The 13312-nt window shown below is 37.5% G+C and overlaps 3 protein-coding genes across 3 annotated transcripts in view; 2 read left to right on the forward strand and 1 right to left on the reverse strand.

The window, feature by feature from the left end:
- Positions 1-13312, reverse strand: part of slco2b1 (solute carrier organic anion transporter family, member 2B1) — a 68751-nt gene that overhangs the window by 52622 nt on the left and 2817 nt on the right. The window lies entirely within an intron of this gene.
- On the forward strand, positions 2660-3610 carry or70b1 (olfactory receptor, family 70, subfamily B, member 1). Its single transcript, NM_131083.1, has one exon. It carries the CDS (start codon positions 2660-2662, stop codon positions 3608-3610), a length of 951 nt encoding a protein of 316 aa, NP_571158.1.
- or70a12 (odorant receptor, family 70, subfamily A, member 12) lies at positions 9479-11337 on the forward strand. Its single transcript, NM_131742.2, has 2 exons — positions 9479-9589; positions 9823-11337. Exon 2 carries the CDS (start codon positions 9830-9832, stop codon positions 10766-10768), a length of 939 nt encoding a protein of 312 aa, NP_571817.1. The 5' UTR covers positions 9479-9589; positions 9823-9829; the 3' UTR covers positions 10769-11337.

Genomic DNA, 13312 nt, shown 5'->3' on the forward strand with positions numbered 1-13312 from the left:
GTTTGCACATCTTGTGGAGTTGTTGCTCAATGACACAGCCAACAATCTGCAGTTCTATTTTCAAGTTAAATAGCTGTAAAATACCAAGGGAGGGAAACTATCATTGTTTTCTCACTAGAAAATTTTGTTGCATACTAATGTGTTCTCTTGATGACGTCAGCTTCTCGTCAGGTCCAGATGAAGGACCTAAAGTAGGCCTACATGCAAATGATGAGGGTGTGGCCCATGACTTATTTATAGTTTGCTTTGTTTTCTGATTGGCCCAATGTCTACTGGGGTTTTACACTTATGGAATTTACATCTTAACGAGGAAACGTAAGTGACTGAGACTCATGATATGTCCAATTCCATATACTGATTTCTTACTATTATACTATGTCTAGTTGTATCCACATTTTCTTTGTTTGGCTTTTAGAAGTGTCAGAGAAGATGCAAAAAGAGACTGATTAGACTGTGTGTCACTAACGATTTGATTATATTTAATTGATCTTTAATTCTATAGTGCTTTTACAGTGTCAGTTCAGTTTTCAGAGTTTAAGTTCAGTTCAGTTTAGCTTAGCTCAGTGTGGTTTAATATTCATTGCTGAGAGTCCAAACACTGAAGAGCAAATCCATTGATGCGCAGCTCTACAGGTCCCGAACCATGCAAGCCAGTGGCGACAGCAGCGAAGAAAAGACTTCACCAATTGGCGAAAGTGTAGAATTAAAAAACTTAAAGAGAAACGAGGCTCAGTTGGGCACGACCATTTCTCCTATGGCCAAACGTATTGTGCAGAGCTGCAGTCTAGGACCCGGAGGCTGGAGAACACCGGACTTATCTGTCCCTGGAGCGTCACAGGATGATGAGTAAATGACTAAATTTACCAAATGGCCTTAAACAATTACTAATTGCACTATAATGTTAGGTTTTTGTTTGTTGCCTCCTGGACACTGATATCTTGTTAGACAAAGTTAGAGTTAGTTCACACAGATTTCACTCCACATATAAACGCAGCAGCTGTATGTCAACTTCTAAGTTTATATATTAATGCAATGTGTCTTCACATGAAACTAATCTCAGATTTAAAGAGTATAAATGACAACCTAATTTAACTTACATTTTTAGAAACACCCTTAACATCAAATGACACTGATGTAAGCTACATTTTTGATTAGCAGGGTCTAAAGTGGATCTATTTTCACAGTATAATAATGTAAGAGGGGCTGTGAACCTTCATCTCCCATCTCTTGTAGATGATTATGCAAGAATGATGCAGGAATAGATAGATGTATAACACTGATACAGTACATTAACATTTTTTTTTTTCAATTTTTCAGATCAAATCACTTTTATTGTCACATAATCAGCAGCACGTGTGCTATGATGAGTGAAAAGCTTAGAAAAAAGCTTGGAAAAACTTATCCACAGCTTGCTATGACATACAAGCCTCAAACATCCATGCATTTTTTACTGCCCCAACATTATACTGCACATGCGCATCTCATGCAGTATTTCTTATTATTTCTCATTTCTCGGCAGTTGACACAACCACAAATGAAAAGTTTACATAAAATAATTACACAAAAATAAATCTCACAAAATCCATTTTTTAGAAGGGCTACATTTTACTCTGAGTAGTAATAAGAACAGATCAGTCTACTGTACTTTGAACTATGGTGCACTATATATTTTTAGAAAGTAATGGTTTTGCTTGAGTATGATTTCTCAGTACACTAACCTCACTCAGGACATATCAGTTACAATCAAGAATTTAAACTACGTTTTAATACCTAGACCAAGAAAGTGAAAAAATATCTTAATTTAATTAACACAGCAAGATTAAGATTGAGAGAGTGAGTGGCAATGCAATTGGCTTATTTAAGTGATAGTTTACCTAAAACTGACTCACCCAATGTCCTAATAACATTGTCAGTTGTTAGAGTAAAACAACTCATAAAGGTTAGGAATCAATTGAGGGTGAGTAAATAGTGACCTTTAAATGTTTCCTAATTATAGATGCACCAGTATGGAAGTCATGTTGTACAAATTAAACATTTTGTAAGAGGTATACGTCATATTACATAGAAATGTATATATATATATATATATATATATATATATATATATATATATATATATATATATATATATATATATATATATATATATTTATTTATTTATTTATTTATTTATTTATTTATTTATTTATTTATTTATTTATTTATTTATTTATGTATAGCAGGTGGATGGTTTCATATATACATTTGTTTCTTAACTTTTTCCCACTGACATCAGGGTTTGTCACTGATGTATTAGGCTATATTTGCATATTCTATAAGGTGATGGATTATAAAAGAAGCCCACAGCCAGTCTGCTACAGCTGGATTTAGCTATCATCTTCATTCTTCATTTGACTGAAACCATCTTGGGAGAGAGGCGCTTAATAAGTACATCCTTTTTTTTTCTATTTACTATACATTTATTTCCCGTTTATTATGTTCTTAGGAGTTGTTTATCATCTGTGCATTAAACTCATTTTTATTTGCATAATATGCTGCGTTTAACTATCCAGCTCTGAGCAAATCCTTGAGGATTTTGAAATTTGCTCACTGGCGATTGAGATTTCCTCAAGGAGATTTTTTTTCAAAATCTCTTCATAATCGACGTAAAACATTTTGAATGGAGAATTACACATTCAACAGCATCATTTTGCAGCTAGAAGGACTAAGGGTATCTGAAGAAGCCACGTATCCAGTTTTTGTATTCTTTCTGCTTTTCTATGTGGCAATTATGGTGCTTAACATTGGGATTTTTATTGTCATAACAACACATAGGAGCCTGCATGAACCCATGTACATGCTCTTCTGTAACTTGCCCATAAATGACATTCTTGGAAATTCCATCATGGTTCCTCGACTGCTTATGGACATTTTAAAATCACCATCTCAGCGCTATATCAGCTATGTTGAGTGTGTTGTTCAGGCATTCTCTACACACACGTATGGCACAACCTCCCACACCATACTAATAATCATGGCTATTGACAGATATGTGGCCATATGCAATCCACTCCGCTACCAAACTATAATGACAAACAAAACAGTGATCACACTATCGGCTTTAGCCTGGGGTATAGCACTACTGTTCATCAGCATCTTGATAGGCCTTACTTTGAGGCTGAGCCGCTGCAGAACGTTTATATCAAATCCTTTTTGTGACAATGCATCTTTGTTCAAGTTATCTTGTGAGGATGTGACTATCAATAACTTGTATGGACTGATATACACAGTGCTGCTGTTTGGCTCCTCTATGGGAAGTATTGCCGTTACATACATTAAAATAACTGCTGTTTGCTTAGTAACCAAGAGTAAAATGTTAAATAGCCGTGCACTAAAAACCTGCAGCACTCATTTGTCTCTCTATCTGATTATGCTCATCAGTGGCTTAATTATTATAGTGTTACATCGCTTTCCTGCATATTCAGATTACAGGAAAATTGCTTCCCTGCTGTTTCATATCATTCCAAGCATTTTGAATCCAATCATTTATGGCGTACAGAGCTCTGAAGTTAGACATGTTCTGATACAGGTGTTGAGCTTTAAAAAGCGTAGAGCTGTGAAAGATGTTTGAAAATAAAACTTTGAAATGGATAGCATTGTAATATGTTCTTTAAGACAGGTTCACAATTAACTGTTGATGTGCTTAAACTAACGTATCACAAACTTGAAACATTTTTTTCTGTATTTGTATTGGGAATTGTTTAACAATATTGGATTTCATATTGCTGCTTTGTATTTTCCTGTATTTTTAGGATCAGAAAAATGAAAAAACGTTCAAAATACAGATGTGAACACAGTACCAGATTAATGTTGAAGTGCATTTTAAATATACCTTTGATCCCTTTCACTCAATAAATGTATAACTGCTACAAATGTAGTGTTTTATGGAGTGTTTTAAAGTAAAAAAAAAAAAACATATAAATATATATATATATATATATATATATATATATATATATATATATATATATATATATATATATATATATATATATATATATATAAAATGAAGGTTCACATTGTTATAGAGGTTACAGGATTTACAAAAAGATAAATATGGGATTGTACAAAAACATGAATATTTAAAAATAAAATGCCACAGAAACATTCATAAAGATGTACACAGCAATTTCCTCTGAGTAAAATTTACTCAGTTCAGAAAGTATTTGGTCCCTCTTTGTAATAAGGCACACAGGTTAGTAATAAGTAAAGCTGCTGTTTGTGGAGTTGCTTATTGATCGAGTTGATCTTCTGCTGAGATTTTGAGAAATTCGATGTATTACATTTAAGGCTGTGACTGAAGTCAGTAGTACAGTAGTTTTGTGTTTCTCTTCTGTTTCTGCTTAATAACAGCAGGTGTTCTTCGTCAGTCAATCATCACCTAATTAATCTTTTTATTGTCTCAATAACCTGAGTAACATTAACTCAATTCAGAGAGGGAGCAAATATTTTCTAAACTGAGTAAATTTTACTGAGAGGATTTTGCTGTGTTAGTTCCCTTTGGGCATGTATTCACATAAAACAACACACCACCACCAGAAACCTCTGGTGTTGCACAAATCAGTATGAATATTCTCACAAAACCAGTAAGAAAACTGACACGGGGGACTTCAAAACTCTAGACGTAAATTTCAACAGACATGTCACAGTAATAAAGATTCAGAGTAGGATCCAAAATGCAAGTAAAAGTTTATTTGACACAGTCAGAATAAGCCAGATAGGACATGGAAATAGTGTGGGTTCACTAGGAGTAAAGGGCTGAAGTGCACTGGAAACAGACAGACTGATCGGGTCCGGGAGCCACTCCTCACAGTTCTGAGCAGAGACAAACACAATGAGCAAACACAACGAACTGAAAGAAACATAGAAGCGTCGCCCAGATATAGGCATGATAATAAGCCTCAGCTGGCGAGCTAATCAAAACAACTGAGTACCATCATAGCACGTGACCATAATAAATACACATGGACAACCAAAACAAAACAAACCCACGTGACCAAACAGACAATCCGGAAAGCGCACAAACCGTGCAACCGTGACAAGACATGCCTGAGATTGGCTATATGGTCAAACACTAGAAAGGTACATACAGTAATTAGTGTATAACCTGATGGTCCAACACCAGCCACTTGCTTTAAGCTGTGTTCAAACTGGTGATACGTGTGTTAAGTAATTTTACTTTAAAAGTATTGCATTACAAATTAAAGCCTTATCTTATTAATCTTATTTTTTGAAAAACAAAAATATCAAAACATACTTCCACATTGCTTTCCTTAAAAGTTGCAATATGTAAGATCGATACCCAGTGGTTGAATAAGGTATTGCAGTTCAAAATTGAAACACTTTTTCACCTGGCCCCTTCTCTGATGACTCCACGTAAATGCAAGTTGCTAAACACTGTGTCCTAACAACCCATGACGCCATGTGACAAAATCAATATTTTACACGTTAAAGGAGTTTTTGTTTAAACCATCAACTGAAATTTCTATTTTCAAAAGAGTTTCTATGGGCTCTATTTTGACAATCAATGCGCAAAGCGCGGGGCGCAAACGCAATCAGGGGGGCGTGTCGGAATCTGATTTTGCTAATATAAGGACGGAAAAATCCGCTTTTCGCTGTGGCACATGGTCTAAAAGTTTATTTTTTTAATGAGTTATACTGTATGTGTGTTTTGAGAATAAACCAATCAGATTCTCATCTCCCAATCCCTTTAAGAGGCAGTTGCGTCGCGCCATGGCACATTTGCTATTTACATGACGTAAAGTAAGTGGAAGTGGAAAAATTAAGCATTTCACTAGCAAGAAAACAGTTAACAGAGCATCTGCAGAGCGAGAATGAGAGATAAATTATTAACTTTCACTTTCGCTCTCGTGGACAGGGAAACCTTGTACGCACAGACATCAATCAGCCTATAAATAATTAATTTCATTTGTTAAGAGCAAATGTTTGTTTTAAAAACTATTTCAAAATTCAGTTCTAATTTCCAGGAAACAAATAAATGACCAATAAACATGCTGTGGCCCATATGGTCTAAAACCTGCAGGTGGACAAATCTAAGCTTGTTTTTAATAAAAACAAATATAAATATGGATATAATAAATAATGCTGCTAATAATAATAACATTATACAAAAGCAAAATGAATGAACTGAAAAAGCCTCCTGAGATGAAGAAGGCATGAAAGCAGTGTTTTTTCATATTTATGTAGGCTAGAAAATAATATGTTTTGTAATATTTTAATTCTTTATATTTATATCCTATATATGTCCTTATTATATCCTATATATATATGCTTAATATTTTAATTATTTTTCATATGTAAAGATATTTGCGTATTGCTCTACATCTTGTGTGTTTTCAGCAGTGTGTAAGCGAGGCGCGACTTTGCGCTAGACTATAGACCGGCTTTGTTTTGGTCTATTGAAAAATCTTTAATAGTTTCTCAAAATAGCAACGCGCCATCCTTTTTAGATCAGAACGCCTATGGGCATGTCATGGTCTGTCACCTGCATGTTGTTGTCACAGTCATTTGTGTTTGTTTTCTTGGTGCAGATGGCATTGTTTTGACAGCTTGCCCTTGTGCTCTGCTGCCTCACTCCACCCACTCGTCAGTTAACTCATTAGATCATTATCATTTCATTATTTGCACCTGTCTCTAGTCTTATCCTTATTATTCTCCCTATTTACTCATCCTCTTTACAGGAACACACTCAGCATATGTGTCAGGTCCTCCAACGGCTACTAGAGAATCAACTCTGTTAAGGCAGAGAAGTGAGAGTTCCACACTAGGTCGGTTGCGTTCCTTGGGTATGTCATCTCGGCTAAGGGAATCCGAGCTGATCCTAATAAGGTAAGAGCCATTGCCGAATGGCCAGTCCCCAAAACCCACAAGGCTCTGCAGCGTTTCCTGGGTTTTGCCAATTTTTATAGGTGTTTCATCAGGAACTTCAGTCACATTGCTGCACCCTTAACGGCTCTCACCTCCACCAAGTTATTACTCAAGTGGAAAACACAAGCTCAGGAGGCCTTTGGTGCCCTTAAGTCCCGTTTCACCTCTGCTCCTATTATTTCTATTGAACAACAATTTATTGTTGAGGTAGATGCCTCTGATGTTGGGGTAGGTGCGGTCCTGTCCCAGCGCTATCCAAAGATGGGAAGGTGCATCCTTGTACCTTTTTCTCTCATCGCCTGAGCCCAGCAGACACAATTCCGACATTGGTAACAGGGAGCTGTTAGCAGTCAGGCTGGCTTTGGGTGAGTGGCGTCACTGGCTGGAGGGAGCAGCATACCCCTTCTGGACGGACCATAAGATCCTTGAGTATATCCGTTCGGCCAAGAGATTGAGCGCACGCCAGGCTCACTGGGCACTCTTTTTGGTCGGTTTAACTTCATCCTCTCATACCGGCCAGGGTCCAAGAATATCAAGTCTGATGCCCTCTCTTGGCTGTTCGAGATCCCCAGTGGGGAGACCCCGGTTGAGTCCGTCCTCCCTGAGGTAGTGGTGGTTTGGTCCCTATCCTGGGGCATTGAGCAGCGGGTAATAAAGGCCGGACGAGGGATTGAGTTACCAGAGGGGTGTCTGGAGGGTCGTTGTTTGTGCCGGATGTGCTGCGTTCCAAGGTTCTCCAGTGGGGCCATGAATCCATGAGGCCATGAGGTTGGATTGTCACCCAGGAGTTTGGAGATCACTGGCTGCCATTCACCAGCGATATTTATTCTCTGGGGCCGGATGTCAGGCAGTTTGTGTTGGCTTGTTTGACATGTGTACAGAACAAGACATCTAACAAAGCACCCGTTGGTCTGCTCCAGCCTTTGCCCATCCCCTCTAGTCCTTGGTCACACCTGGCCCTGGACTTCGTTTCTGGCCTTCATCCTCAGACCAACAGGCAGTGTGAGCGAGCCAACCAGTAACTCAAAAGAGCCCTCCGCTCCCTGACCTTCCAGAATCCTAGTTCCTGGAGCCAACAGCTCTCGTGGGTGGAGTATGCCCACAATGTCCGACGGTGCCGTCATACCTGGATGAGGGCTGAGGAGGTCTTGGCCCAGACTTTTAGATGAACCAAAGCAGCAGCTCACTGTCATCGGACTTCCCCTTCTCGATATGTTTGTGGTCAGAAGGTATGGTTATCCACCAAGGACTTTCCTCTCAGGATGGCCTCACGTAATTTGACACCCAAGTTCATTGTTCAAGTTCATTGTTTAAGTTAATTGTTCAAGTTCAAGTTATGGTCCTGACGAGAGGAGTTGGATTCCGGCTCGGCATGTTCTGGATTGGACGTTGGTCGTGGACCTTCACCAGCGACTGGGTAAGCCCCTCCCCTGAGGCGCCAGGTGGCGCTCCTAGGCGAGGGGTACTGTCATGGTCTGTCACCTGCATGTTGTTGTCAGTCATTTGTGTGTGTTTTCTAGGTGCACATGGCATTGTTTCAACATCTCACCATGTGCTCCGCTGCCTCACTCCACCCACTCGTCAGTTAACTCATTAGATCATTATCATTTCATTATTATCCTTATTAGTCTCCCTATTTATTCTTCTCATTCTCATTGTCTTGTACCTGATCGTTTGTGTATGTTTACCTCACCTGGTGGTCCCTTAGATCTTGTCCTGTCCAGTCTCGTTACCATTTAGACTCCAGTGCTAGTTTTAATTTTGATTTGTTTGGTTTGGACCTTTTTCCTTTTTTCTCCTTTCATCAGATCGCTCCTGCTGCTATCTGCTATCAGTCGTGGCCGACGCATCCCTTCACACTTCCTGCTTTAGTCTCTCTATACCGCCCACCAGCAATCTTCTCGTTCCCTTTCTGGTCGCCTTGCATCCCGCCTGGGTGCTCTCACTTCGGCCTTGTGTTCTCATTATTGACTGCCAGGTTGGACAGCCGTGTGCCTCCTGCTGGATTCAAATAGTATTGCCTTTCACTTTAGTTTCTTCTTGGCCTGTTATTGACTGGTGAATTGGATCGCCGGGTGTATGATAAGGCCTTATTCTTGCGGCTGAACAACTGCATTAACTACTGGACAACGATAACCTTAGGTACTGATTATGTGCTTTTTTTCAGTGTTAAATGCTACCAATGTGAGTTTGAATAACATTTTACATGATAACTATTGCCATGTTAAAAGCAGCAGCAGTCTCGAATTTTTTTTTTAAGTCTAAAAATGGATGTTTAAACTATCAGTCACTCAGCATGTATTTTTTATAATGTTACAGAATTTTAAAATGTAATAGTTTGATTCTAATCCCTATCATTTTGTAACAAGCTACTTATTGCATCCTATCTTGAATTTTTCATGTTTTTCTTTTTTCACTTGGCAACATCACAACTTTTTTGTGGCCCTCTGGTTGGATAAAGCAAACATGCTAAGTAGTACACTAATTAGACTCATGGGGAATGTCAACAAGTTTTTTATTTGCATATAAAGTAGCCATGCAAACTAAATATATTCAGAGACAAGAAGATCATAATACCTAAAACAGAAAAAAAAAAACACTGATCAAGAACAGGTGTAAAGTCACAGAGGAACCAATCCTATATTCAGAAAAGTCATATCAGGTATTGCATCTTTTAAATGTCATTTCATTTCTTAAAGTTGATTTCATAAAGTTAATTTCTTCAATTTTTGTAGGTTCTTTTGCTAAAAATATAAAATAATTTGGGTAAACTTGGCAGCACGATTTAAAGGCATGGTAAAAATGTTTCAAGCAACAAAAAATACAATAATATGGTAGATGTATACATTTGTACAAATTATTTAGAATTGTCTCTTTATATGTGTGTTTTGTTAGGTCAAAGATGGACAACCAGACATTCCAGTACAGCATACTATTAGTGGAGGGACTGCAAGTTACATCTCAATCAACCCTTCCTACATTTATTCTTCTTTTGATAGTTTATGTTTTTATAATGGTATCTAACATTGGGATGATGATTCAGATTTCAGCAGACAAATGTTTACACCAGCCTATGTATGTTCTTTTCTGTAACTTGACACTCAATGATGTTTTAGGGACAACTGTCTTTATGCCGCATGTACTGAAGAACTTATTGAAAGACCCATCTAAGTGCTATATCACATTTGTGGAGTGCGCTATTCAAGCTTATTTTACACATTTGAACGGTACAGCATCTCACACTGTGATAATGATTATGGCCTTTGACAGATATGTGGCAATATGCAATCCACTGCGATACCCAGCTATAATGACCAGTAATATGGTGGTTAAACTTTCGATAGCAGCCTGGGGTGTTGCAGCTGTGCTGGTGGGAATATTGATCGGCCTCAGTGTGCGTCTATCCCACTGCAGATCTGTGATTCAAGGCAACGTTTGTGATAATGCCTCATTATTCAAACTATCCTGTGAAAATACAGTGGTTAATAATGTATATGGATTGACTTTTACTGTTGTTTTGTTTACCTCTTCAATAGTGTGTGTTGCATTGACATACCTCAAAATAGCAATGGTATGCTTTAAAAGTAAAAACAAAGCAACAAACAGCAAAGCTGTAAAGACCTGCAGCACTCACTTGACTGTTTATATAATCATGCTGATTTCTGGATCTGTTACAATTTTCCTTCATCGTTTTGTTACATACGCTGAAACTAGGAAATTAGCTGGTATAATATTTCATGTTATTCCACCAGGCTTGAATCCAATCATATATGGTATTCAGTCCAAGGAAATAAGACAAAAGATTCTTAAACTATTTAGAAATCAAGTAAATGCAAAGTGATTTTAATATATTTGCATGTTTATGGTAGATCTCTGTAATTACACTTTCTGTGATTACTAATCAGTTTATATTTATGCAGTAAATATACTGAAATGTACTATAGTTAGTATTGCATATACAGTGTAAATTTCTAATATTACTTCAGTAAAATAATTAAGTTGCCTCCTATTTATCAATGTATTTGCACATTTATTTAATTTTGTTTGTTTATTTAAAAAGGAGAATAGTGTCACAAGTAAGACCACTTTTTAAGATCACTATTAAATGTGCAATTAACACTATAATAGTGTATGCCTCTGTTTAAATATAAGAGCATGTACAACTTTTTGTAACAACAATGTTAAAGCGTTCTCTGCTTCCAATTATTTTTACTGTTCTATTTTTTTAGTTCCTGCTGATTGATATTGCCATCTGTTATTTGTTTTATTATTTTAATTTTTATTATAATATAAGTTATACAAAGAGTAACACAATTAGTATTACTGTTACTTGTCATTCTTCTAGTTACTTAACTTTGCTATTGTATGAAAAGTATTGCATATTTAAAGATAAAAACCATATTATTCTACAAATGTATTTTGTACACACATTTTCGTTTTGGTCCAAGAAAGTCCTGAAAAAAAAAAACTAAATGGATTAAATATTTGTCATTAAATATTATAAATAATTGTGGCATTGATGAACACCAAACAGCCAAACAGGTCGTCAACATGCTACATGTTACATTAAAGTTGCAGATTCAGCTTGAATAGGTAAGTTGTGATGTCTGCAAGAACAGAAAGAACTTTTCCATCACCAGTGTCATCAAGAATGAAACGTTTACTACGTAACCCTCGTTCTCTTAGAGGGGGAATGAAAATGCTATGTGGAAAAACTTCCACTATAGGGGAAATGTATGTAAAATGCCATAGCAATTGAACCTTACTACATCACTGGTGAGAGGTTTTCCAGTCTAACTGCGTAAGTGCACCATCATCACCAGAGACGCAGACCTCCAACGTGCCTCCTGGCCCTAACTTATCTTGCTTACATGTGAAGCGCTTAAAGACGGTTTTTGATTTTTTTGGGAAGTCATAAAAAATACACCTTGATAAGTTCTAGGAATTTTAAAGTGTAGTGCCAATAGGGCAGGACGCTGCGGAGGCCACCTACTGCCCAATGGGGAGACCTGGTGACATTAACATATGAACTATGAACCAAGTGGGCATGCAAACACCGTAATGGGCCAGGCACCTGACTCCTCCACTGAGTGTGAACTCTTGAAAAAATAATATGCTGAACTATAGTTCTGATCTATGACAATGGTAACCATGTACTCTATCTCCTATTATGATTATGCAAAATATAGATGTTGATTTAGAATTTAGAATTATCCAAAATGTAGATGTTGATTGAGAATTGGTTTTATGCACTTCGTCAGTGTGCTTTAAATCAATTGGTGCTCAAATATAGTTTCTCACAATTCTAAATCCTTTATCATCCAGATGCTGAAAGACCCTTTGTTGTGGGAACTGAGCTTCCAACACTGGATTGAAGTAATTCTCTCACAACTGCAAGGTTCACCACTTAAACTATCTGTTTACTACTAAATAAAACTGTCAAACAGAAATATGATGAGGGCAACTGTGAGCTGCTAACCATAGCCCCTTTCACACATACAGACCTTTCAATTTTCCGGAAAGGTTGTATGTGTGAACAGGTCCTTTTTGAAAATACCTGTAAATTCGTTCTGCCTATTTTCCGGAAAGAGAAGTTGTAACATTACCGGCAATTTGCCGGAATGCTGCGCTGTGTGAATGCAGAAGGAAGATTCCCGTAATAAGCGTGTGCACGTCTAGAACGTGCTGACGTGAGACGTCTGCTTTAGCCAATCACAACAGTCAGACACATTTACGTCCGCGCGGTTTGTGAGGATAAAAGCCTTTGAATATTTTTCCAGACACATTTAGCTGCTAGAAGTTAGTCAGATCACGTTTATATGTTCTTCTTAATGCCAACTGTGTAAATAATCATCGATGAGATGCTTATGATAAGCCGTTGTTTGTTTACCTTCAAGCTTTGCGTGTCCCTGTGATACAGCCTATGAGCGCCTGCACACGCACATATTATGAACATCTCGACATGCGAAAGTGATCCTGCGAAAGTTGTTCACAATATTGATCATCCACAGAGTTTGTAATTTAGTCAAATGTTTACAAATACAAGCGCAGCCGTTTAAAGCTCATTTGTGGTGAATGATGTCAGAATTTACCGGTATTTTGGAATGGATGTGTGAATGCTCTTTTCCGGAAAATTTCCGTAACGTCCTCGCCTGTGGGAACAGCGCTTTTTTGAATATACCGGTAAAGTCGTTCCGGAAATTTTCCGGATATTTACTGGTATCACTGTGTGAAAGGGGCTCATGAATGCAGCATTTAAAAAGTGTAGACATTGACTGATGGTTGCTAAACCTCAATTCCTTGTTTAAAAAGACCCCAAGCAACTGGAAAACTTCCCCTCTACCCAAAGAATTAAAATCAGGAAAGTTTCATGGGCACTCTTTTT

Source organism: Danio rerio, chromosome 21 (assembly GCF_049306965.1).
Source record: "Danio rerio strain Tuebingen ecotype United States chromosome 21, GRCz12tu, whole genome shotgun sequence".
Lineage (NCBI taxonomy): Eukaryota > Metazoa > Chordata > Actinopteri > Cypriniformes > Danionidae > Danio > Danio rerio.

What these genes read in the sequence shown, in the direction of transcription:
- or70b1 (NM_131083.1), top strand. Translation starts at nt 2,660, where the DNA reads ATGGAGAATTACACATTCAACAGCATCATTTTGCAGCTAGAAGGACTA.
- or70a12 (NM_131742.2), top strand. Translation starts at nt 9,830, where the DNA reads ATGGACAACCAGACATTCCAGTACAGCATACTATTAGTGGAGGGACTG.